General features: G+C 38.4%; 1 protein-coding gene across 1 annotated transcript in view; it reads right to left on the bottom strand.

The window, feature by feature from the left end:
• The window catches only part of LOC107747070 (uncharacterized), a 13,566-nt gene extending 6,226 nt beyond the window's left edge, over nucleotides 1–7,340 (bottom strand). The window contains exons 1-3 of the mRNA XM_016561493.1: nucleotides 7,242–7,340; nucleotides 6,857–6,994; nucleotides 5,927–6,120 (exon numbers count right to left, since the gene is read on the bottom strand). Of these exons, the coding sequence (XP_016416979.1) occupies nucleotides 5,927–6,120; nucleotides 6,857–6,994; nucleotides 7,242–7,340 (431 nt within the window). The remainder of the gene's footprint in view (nucleotides 1–5,926; nucleotides 6,121–6,856; nucleotides 6,995–7,241) is intronic.
• Nucleotides 7,341–10,976: the final 3,636 nt, after the last annotated feature.

The raw sequence follows: 10,976 nt of genomic DNA, 5'->3' as shown, positions 1-10,976 counted from the left end.
AACCCAGTCCAGAGCATTCAGAACCTCAGACTGAGCAGAAGGTTCACCTTCCAACAGGACAATGACCCTAAGCACACAGCACGAGTGGCTTATAGACAACTCTGTGAATGTCCTTGAGTCGCACAGCCACAGCTTGGGCTTGAACCCAATCAAACATTTTTGGAGAAACCTGAAAATGGGCATCTGTCCTCATCCAACCTGACAGAGCTTAAGAGGTGAAAAGGTGAGGACAAGAATGGCAGATAATTGCCAAATGCTGATGAGCAAAGCTTGTTGCATCATACCCAAAAAGACTTGAGGCTGTAAAGGCCCTGATATACTTCAAGCGAAATCGAAGAATGAACTTATGTGACGTCATTTTTAACAAAAACCGGCCAAAACGAAGTTCGTTTTGGGAGTTCGAAATGGCTTGCCAAAGCGAACTTTCCGGAAAAGTTTGTTCCGGCTGAAAAACACCTTTGTACTACCATTGGTCCGTAACGATGACGTCATAGGAGGTGTGTGCTGAGGCTCCGCCTTCTTTCACGCGGAACTCTTCTCTGGGTTAATTTCATCTGTCGAATCCCTGGAGGTGAGATGTCCACGCAGTGGAGAGCCACTTTATAGTAGCAAATTAAGTTTTGCTTTTAAGTTCAGTTTTTTAAATTAAGTTAAGTTTTGTCAAGTTTAATACTGCTGCTTGCTTTTAAGCAATATATTGAATAAAGTGCCATGTAAATACACGTGACATGACTACACGGGAGTGCTAATTTGCAGAGCTCGTGCAAGCATAACCATGTTGCTATGAACAGATGCTTTTTATAAAAAATGCTTGCTGTTCTCTCCATTTTTTGTTTTGTTAATTTTGTTACTGAGAGGAAAGCGGGCAGCACATATTTACATATTAATTTAATCATCGCTTTCATCAGAGTGGGTGGCGTCGGGATGTTCGATAACAGTATACTGCTGCTCACGTATTTCAAACTTCGTTTTACCCCTAAATGAAGAACGAAAAAGAACTTCGTTTTAAGTATATCGGGGCCTTAAAGGTGCTTCAACGAAGTACTGAGTTAATGGTATGAATACTTATGCAATGTACTTATTTCAGTTTTTTTATTTTTAATAAATTTATGAAGTTTTGACAATTCTGTTTTTGCTTGGTCATTATGGTGTGTAGATTGATGTGGGGAAAAAATAAATTTAAAGTACTTTAACAGAAGGCAGCAACATAACAAAACAGTGAACAAAAATGAAGGGGTATGAATAATTTCGCAAGGCACTGTACAAGCAGTCAATACAGCTCTAGGCCATAGAATGACTTGCTTTCACGTTTATGTTCCTGTTGGGTTCCTGTTTTTCCTTATTTGGTCATGTTCCTGTATTCCCTGATTAGTTCCCATAGTTATCATTATTGTCTCATTTGTGTCATGTGTGTTTATCCATTAGTCTTGTCTGTGTTTCCTATTTAAGTCTGTCCCTGAGTTTCTTTCACTGTTCAGTCACTGTTGTATTTTGGCTTAGTTCCATGTCTTTGCTCCTGCGTTTTCAATTAAAGTTCACCATGGCAGTATCTCCTGCGTTCCTGTCTGTTCCTGTGCCCAGAGAAGCCGTGACACTTGCTGAGAGTTTGCCATCAGTCATTGGAAATTTTTCTCAGTTCAGGAGAGACTTGCATCTTGCGGCTCTATAATATGTCCCTAGCTGAAGTCACCCAGCTAATGTCACAGATCTTGACAGAATTAGAATTCAATGATTTTGAAAGTGCTATAAATAATTCTGAGTTTCAACATGCCAGCAAAGATGAATTGAGAGAGGGAGTTCTGAGAGTGTTGAAAGAACATTGTTGGACCAAAATGGACTGGTCAAAGATCACTAGTTGTGTACAGAAGAAGGATGAAACTGTAAGTGAGTACACTGAAAGGTTTTGTCAGTCAGCTGAAGGTATTAGATGATAACGGACCACTGGTCCATGTGTGGTTTGATGGGCTTTCATCAGATTAAACATGTCATCCTTCATAAACCCTACACGGTCTAATGAAACTTTACAAAATAACTTAGGCAAACTGGCTACTTGGGAGAGAGACTCTGTTGTCAAGGCAAATGTTAAAATTGCAGCAGCATCCTTTAAAGGGGTCGTTTCGTGAACCTATGAGAGGAGGTAATTCTGACTTTGCTATGACAATCTGGCGCTTCTGAATCAGCTACTGTTTTGTTATTAGTTTAAGTATTTGCTATTGATTGTTCAAATGCGGAGTTTTGCGCATCGTGTGTGTGTGTGTGTGCGCGACTCTGTTCCCCTTTCGGGCTCTGTCTTTAGATTTATTTTGAAAGATGAAGCTCGCGATTATGGTAAGGGGCGTTACATTTCCGACGCGTGCTTGTTGTGTTCGGCCAATCACAATGCACTGGTTCAGCTGGCCAATCAGAGCAGACTGCATTTGTCGGAAGGAGGGACTTTGTAGAAAACGAAGCGTTTGAGAGAGGCGGGGCATATAGGACCTACAATAATGTACAGTATTTGAAAAATAATGTGTTTTTTGAACATTAAAGCATGTCAACATATTCTGTTACACCAAATACACAAAATAATGATCTTTTAAAAAGCATCATATGACCCCTTTAAGGTAAACACAAAGAACCGAAAACGTAAATGTCCTAAGGAGGGCAATTGTCATTACTGTGGTAAACCTGGACATTGGATGTAAGAATGTAGGAAAAACAAAAGCAACGTAAGAGAAATTAATAATGTAAATCATCTCCTACTCGGTCTGCTTGCAACTCTGAAGTTGAAGAAAGGAAGTTGACTATCACTTCCTCCCATTGGGGGACACTGGTTAAGTACATTCACAGCCATAAATGTTATACTACAGACTATTCCATTCAGTCACCCATCCTCTGTTATGATGTCTACTAGGACTGATGTTTCATTGGAGGATAGAAATGTCACGATTGCATTATTTTTGGATTTTTGGGAAATATATGTATTTTGGTTCTGCATAAGGAACTCATTTCTCACACTATACAGTGTGCACAATACCTACAGGGACAGACTAGGACACATAGACCAGTGAGGAGCCCAGGGAAGAACCGAAGTTCAACAGGCCTCAGGGGCCTATCAGTAGTTATATCCCCACCTCACTGGTAAATAGGTGTCAGATCATTTAAGACTAGGTTCAGAAAAACACTATTCAATCACCAGAAGTTTAATGTAATAAGTAAAACCACTATATGATCAACAGAAGTCTAAAAAAATGAAGCCTATGCATGAATGCTACTGGTCTGCTGTTTCTTTGTTTTCTTGTGTTGCAGGAATATGCATATGCTACAACATCTACATAAGCAGTACCCTGGTGTAGAGCGTCACATCTGAAATTAATGAAAGAGCTTCATGAGAACAGAAGTCATCTGAGTGAAACAGCACTAGAAATGGACTCCAAAGGAAACAGACTACACCAAAGACTTCATGACTGTTCAGGCTTCAAGGGAATTTAGTACTCTTAGGCTATATGATTTTGTGTGTAATCATGTAGTTTATAAAACAAGTTACCACCCTTGTTGTTTATGTGTTGTTATAGTTAAAAAAAAAACTATTACACCTATGTAAATCTAATCTCCTGATGCTAACAGTGCTACTGATACTTTCTGCTCCACTCTTACATCTTGTTTAGACACTGTCTGCCCCTTGTCTTCCAGGCCAGGCCGTACCACCCCTTCTGCCCCTTGGCTGTCTGATGTTCTCCGCGAGCATCGTTCTAAGCTCAGGGCTGCTGAAAGGGTGTGGCGCAAATCAAAAAATAATACTGACCTCAATGCTATGCTGATGACAATCAACTCTACCTCTCATTCCATCCTGATGATCCGACGATAGCTGCTCGCATCTCTGTTTGTCTAACAGACATTTCTTGCTGGATGAAGGACCATAACCTTCAACTCAACCTTGCCAAACATTCAGATGGAGTGGAATTTACTACACAGAGCCGTAGTTCACTGACAAGCGACACAAAATCGCACAAATTCGGCAATGAATCGCCTGTCTTTTAGACTTGCACTCTATTTATTTACTAACTGCTTGTTTTCTTATTAATTAACACTTGCTTCTTTTATCTTTTTGCATTCTTTCACAAGTGCTGCAGGCTTATTGGCTCACTGACGCTGATGAGATTAACCCCTTAGGTATCGAAATTTGGTACCGAAGGACAAGACGTTTTTCGATACTCGATGGTATCGAGGCAATTCGGTCGGTGCCTAAAAAGTATCGAACTCGATACCCAGCCCTAATATCATTGCTCTTTTGTTGATTTTGATTGCTTCCATTGTCCTCATTTGTAAGTCGTTTGGGTAAAAGCATCTGCTAAATGTCTAAATGTAAATGTAAATCTAGGACACGGCACTGAAGTTATATGTGCCTGTAACTATTTCAAGTTACATGAATGGAAGATGGGGCTTATCTTAACAAACATAGGCTATAGAATGGACTTATGGAGGTTTAAATTTGTATTATGTGAGAGCTATTAGAAGTCTCAAAGTGGACATTGTGGGATTACAAATTTAAGAAACTGTTTAAGATCTGCTGATTCTACATCCTGACATAACATCATATGAAAAACTAAGGTGATCTACATTGTATTGGGCATTCAAGGTGAACATGATGGCATCTGTTTACTGATTAAATTCAATATTAGTTTCCAGTGAGGGGGTTCTGCAAATCTTTGATCTTCATACTGAGAGTTAACTACATGTGAAAGTTTACACATCTTTAGTTCTCGTGGCCAGGTGCAGCTTAAACTATTTAGGTACTGTTATCTTTGGGGAGTAGGTTTGGTGAAGCTCACAGTCGGGGGTTGATTTCCTGTATTGTCTTTAGATGTTTCGTTTAAGTAGTCACTTCTGAGGCTAGGTGTTAGGTCAACAACTTTAAGGGCTGCCCACTGAATGCCTATAAAATACAATTTATGCCTGCCTTAGTCAGACTTTTGATGACTGCAGCGCCACACAGCAAGTTCTCAATAAAGTGCCCAGCTGAAGATACCCAAGATTATCCTGGTCTTCGCTTCTGAGATTCCAACAATAGTTTTAGTTAACAATAACAACAATGGTTTAAAGGTGCAATAGGTGATTGTCTTCAGAAACATTTTTTGTTATGCTGGTTGAAAGTCTCTTCACATCCCGATAGCAATCATTAAGTTAAGTGGTCTAAATGTATTTATCTATATTTATATATTCTGTGGAAGGCGTAGGATCAAGAAATGTTCGTCCAATCAAAACGCTCGGTCCGAGCGTTTTAATTGGCTTTCCTACCTGCCTGTCAACATATGTATCTGTATACCTCTGCGCACCCGGTTCGCGCAGACAGGATACGTCATCAGCGCGTTCACGCACGCTGTGCAGACAGAGCGAGAATGCCAGAGAATCAACAACCCGATTTTCCTTCCTGGTATTGTAGTACTTTTAAAGTTTTCTCACCGGTGAATGACACATGATGTAGCCCAGCGGTTAATCCAGTCCTCGCGCCAGCTCGTTAGAAGTGAACTACGTGCATGAACTGTTCCGATCGATATGATCCCTACACAGTGTTCATTGCTCCCTACTCCCTGAGCGGGGGAAATCCGTTGAAGTTTACTTCACTTTGGAACATGGGCTGGAATTGGGAACCGCTGATGTAGCCTATTGTAGTAATGTTGTCTCTGGTATTCTGGTCTGTGAGCGTAAATGCGTACAGGGGGCGTGGCTTTGGACGGCGATTGCAGGGAGGGTGGTACGTTCGCTTTCAGTGCTATCAGGCTAAAGTTAGCATTTTCCAAGATCTCCTACTGCACCTTTAATTGTCATGAGAATATCACAATTCATAATGTCTTAATGGTCCTAAAATGGTCCTAAAGTTTTCTGTTTTTAATAAATAGGTTCTTGTTCTTTCTAATGTTTTTGTGGTGTAATATGAGTTGCTGACCTCTCTGTGCACTGTATAAAGTGTTGACACACGTCCCAGGTGTCCAGCACGGGTGATTTGAGCGCCGTCTCCGCCTGTTGTTTCAGACATGCTCCGTTCAGTGTGGCGTGAAGCGCTCGCATGTACAGAGACACCAGCGGCTCCAGCGCTGGATGAGGATGAGTGAGCTTCACAAACTCCACCGCTGCAGAAACCTGGACACATTCACACCACCAGAACAATATTTACAATTCTCAGTTAATACATGTTTAACCCTCTGGTACTGTGGGCGTGACAGTCAAAGTCAAAAATGACTGATATTTTTTTATTTAAATGAAATGAATGTATTATATTTTAGTTTGAAAATGTTTTAATTTAATATTTTGTATTTTTAGGGGATATTATGGTAGTGAATTATATTTATGCAGTAGTTACAATCCATTTATTATTTGTTAACCACTTTTTGAACATAGAAGACACTTGCTGATTATTGCTGAAATAAAAATAATAATAAAAAGTTTAAGTTTATTGCTATGAAAAATGCACAAAAATACTGTTTTCAAATTTTATATGAAATATATTTTCCAAAACATGTTTTACTCTAAAACTGTGAGAAAATAAATTTGAACAAGTTGTACTCCAAATCTGAGGTTGATATCTCAAAAAAATGAGCTTTCAGGAGGTTTTGTTTGGGTGCAGAATCAAACGTTTCCACTAGATAAAATTAGCTTCCCATTTGTTTCCAATGTGGTCATTGTGTGACTATTTTATTCAGGACCACTTAAACTTTTCTAATCATACGGAAAAAAAAAAAAAAAAAAAACTAAAAATGAAGTTAAAAAAATGTAAAAATCCAAAATGTTACATTTTTCAGCTAAAGAGTGTTAATTTATGAACATCATGCAGTAGCTGGATGAGACTCGGATGAGATGTTGGCGTCATGTGACTCACTGCTTCCTCCTCATTGGCTGTGGCAGACAGCAGGACAAAGGGAATGGCCATGGGAAGACATCCTATAGCATTTAGCTGACTGTCAGCATGGGATGTGCTCAACATGCATTTGGAGCGCTGCTCCGCAAACTCCAGAACCTGAAAGGAAGACAGGATCATCAGGAATGAACTGAACTGAATCAACAATGATTTCAAATAAATAATGACTGTTTACTACTGTCTTTAGAGTTGAATTCTGTTTAAATCATTGCATTTCTGTTTTCTCATTTATCACCGTGAAGCTGTTTAGAAACAATCTGTATTGTATAAAGTGCTATAGAAATAAAAGTGACTTGACTTGACTGGACTGACAGTGAACCGATGGTCTGACGTAAGATGCATTTACCTCTCTAGAGGACGTAGGTCTGAGTTCCTGCCAGTCAGAGAAGAAGCTTCTATGGAAGGACTCGGCGTACGTGTCGTTGTGTGAGCCGGGACGCGTCATGAACTAATGACTGTTTACTACTGTCTTTAGAGTTGAATTCTGTTTAAATCATTGCATTTCTGTTTTCTCATTTATCACCGTGAAGCTGTTTAGAAACAATCTGTATTGTATAAAGTGCTATAGAAATAAAAGTGACTTGACTTGACTGGACTGACAGTGAACCGATGGTCTGACGTAAGATGCATTTACCTCTCTAGAGGACGTAGGTCTGAGTTCCTGCCAGTCAGAGAAGAAGCTTCTATGGAAGGACTCTGCGTACGTGTCGTTGTGTGAGCCGGGACGCGTCATGAACTCAGTGCAATCCGACAGTACGGTGGCTCGTGCTTCAGGATCAGCCATACTAACGAAAGCACCGGTGGACAGAATGCGCGCAACTCTCAGAGCACAGAGAGTGTTCAGCGTGTTTCCACCTGCGTGAAGACCTGCGGGAGTCAGAGATTCAGAACTACATTTACACAGTAAATCACACATTTCACACGCTTCACATAACAGCAGGTTTCAGGTCACAAATACACTCATACATTTTAGTCTGTCATCATTCCACTTTCAACTGCATTATAGTAATAAGACTTCAGTATAAGAGGTTAGGGTTACATGCTTTATTTCAGTATTATTTGAGTATTATTTATATACTTTTACATTTATATTAATATTTTGAATTAGCTTTTATTTTTCAGTTTTCTTTTTAATTTCAGTTTAAGTTTTAATAGTTCAGTTGTAATTTTGTTATGTGCTTTGGTCATTTTTATTAGCTTTAATTTAAAATATCTGATTAGTTTAAATTAAATTTTATACATTTAAGTTATAATAATATTGTTACGTGCTTTTATCATTTGTATTATTTTTTTTTAGTTTTAATTACATTTTATGTCAGTTTTAGTTTAGTAATTTTGTTATGTGCGTTTGTCATGTTTTTTTATATTTCTATTTAGTTTTAATTCATTTTATTTCAATTTGATTAACTTTAGTAATTCAACTTAAAGTTATTGATTTCAGTTAGTTGCCAAGGCAGCATTTCTAATAACTCTATCTGACATGCATGCAGTAAATGACACATTTCACAGTCAGAAATAAAGCCGTATAATCAGTTGCTGAAGATCTAGTTACTGCATGACTCAAACTAAACCTGTGTTTCTCTCCTGTGATTTTCAGCAGCTCTTGCTTTAGTTTTGTGTTGATCATCAGTAGACGGATTGGCCAGGTATAAGGTCACTCATACGTGTTTGTCTGTTACCCTGATGGTAGTGCACTGATCTAAGCGGATCCGTCCAGAACTTCAGCTTATCATGCAGAATCACGTTCCCTACCACAGGAGCTGCGGTTCCGGTTGATCCGGCTCTGCGTCCACTGCCAGCTACACAATAATCACACACAGCATGATTACATACAAGCATCAGTAAAGCAGTACCAGCAGTATTTCAGCTGTACGACCTGTGCTGGACAGGCTTAGGATGCTGGATGGGTGTCTGCCCCGCGGCGCAGTGAATCCAGTGATCCAGCCACTGAAGTCCCTCCTGATGTCTTGGGTGTTGTAGTACCAGTGGACGGGCATCGACATGGCATCCGCTGCACACATTCCCCACAGCGCTTCAGAGATGGCCCGCCTGACCTCAGTCATCTGCAGTGGACACAAATAAACACACACATATACCACGGTAAACATGACATGTTCTGAGATCATCAGTTGATACTTGTGTCAGCTCCAAAACCCACATAGTCAATGGATAATACACACTACTCTGTTTTCAATGTATCTGAAGGTTTTCAATAAAATACTGCAATAAAAATTATTTATAAATAAAATGCATTTTGAAACTAACATATAAATATGGCATATTGAGATGAAATAATATATCAATAAAATAACATATTGTAAAAAATAATTGCACACTGTGATAAAAAATTATAAATAAAGTGAAATACATAAAACAATATATAAATGATACATATTGAGATATATAAATAATACTTACATATATTGTGGGTCGGGCCCTGACTAAAACCAACTAGTAGAGTATGTTGACGTAAACTTTGTGTACCATTGCAGATTTAAAGCACTGAACTAAGTTATGAATCATCTATCTGTACAGAAACACACACTAAACATGATGAATATGAATGAATGGACGTTGTTCTTACTGTAAATAATGAGATCCGCTGCAATGAACGAACAAACCCAGTCTTTATTGTGCAACTGTGAATAATTACATCAGCGCACAATCATTGTTACAAAACCTCGCCGGAAGTACATGATACATAACATACAAAACTACGTCACGTGATGCCACATGAATGTGCGCTTCATGCATGTTAACATAAAATCGGCATCTGTTTACTGTGTTAATGTAGGCAAATAAACTAGTAGCTACTTTCAAATGTGATGTGACACACACAGACATACAAAAACGAACACCGAATCACTGATGGATGGATGGAGAATTAATTTAACACGCTATATTTATACACAAACCACACATTATCAGCAATATATTTCGATTAAACGATGGCGTACTTAGTACGACTGTGTCGAAAACAGTAATGGAAAGACCACAGATGCGATAAGCGTGAGAATATCGATGATCGATTGGTTTCGACTTTAACTGGAACCAAAACATAAAACCATATTCATTTTGCCGAATCGGTTTGTTCGGACAGTGTGTTCTGATTCAACAACAAAAGACTCACTAAGACTCACTTTGGGTCATCATTCAAACAAAAGACCGCGATAATACGTTTAGTTCAGCAAGTCACTGTATTTTCGGCTAGGTTGCAAAGTTTGCATAAAATGCTGTGTTGTTTATGGTTCTCTCTTGGAGTGATTTATAGACGCTTCAGTTTGACTGAATTGGTTTTAAAGAACAATTCACTCGATTCCGACACATGTGGATGATTCTTTAGTAAAGTTCCTCCTTGGATGCTCCCTATTTCAGACATCAATACAGAATTACTAAAAGAGAATACCAAGATGATCAAAGTTTTGCAAAATATGGCCAAATATATTTGTCTTCATTATATTATGGATATCTTAAAATATATACAGATGGGTCAAAAAACAAAAATGGTCATTGTGGCATAGGAATTTATATTCCAGAATTTAACAAAAAATTGGGTTATAGATTAAATAACCATCTTTCTGTTTTTACAGTTGAGATGTCTGGGATAATTACAGCCTTAAGATGGATAGAAGAAAATAAACCAATTAAATCAGTGTACAGACTCAATGGCAGCCTTACAAAGTTTAGAAAGTAGTATTTCAGTTAGAGAAGATTTAATCATTGAAACTAGACATATACTATTAAATATTAGAAATCTAGGAATAGAAATTCAGTTTTGTTGGGTTCCAGCACATATTGGCATCAAAGGTAATGAAAAGCCGATAAGATAGCAAAAGAAGCATGGGAAAAAGAGCAAGTAGAAATTTTCAAGGCTGAGATTAGGTCATACTGGATTGAATGATACCTTGCAGATAATAGGGAAGAGTAATGGATTATGTACAAGATGTCAAACCAAGGAAGATGTAGAACATGTCTTGTTTAGATGTAATAAATACCATGAATACAGGCAGAAATGGCAGGAAATGGAAGAAGAAAATAAAATTGAAGATATTCTTAGAGAACAAGGGATGGAAAGAAATAG

The sequence above is a fragment of the Sinocyclocheilus rhinocerous genome, unplaced genomic scaffold, assembly GCF_001515625.1.
Source record: "Sinocyclocheilus rhinocerous isolate Xijiao unplaced genomic scaffold, SAMN03320098_v1.1 scaffold589, whole genome shotgun sequence".
NCBI classification, from domain to species: Eukaryota; Metazoa; Chordata; class Actinopteri; order Cypriniformes; family Cyprinidae; genus Sinocyclocheilus; species Sinocyclocheilus rhinocerous.
Note: the sequence above shows the minus strand (reverse complement) of the source record. Positions and strands in the feature narration are given on the sequence as shown.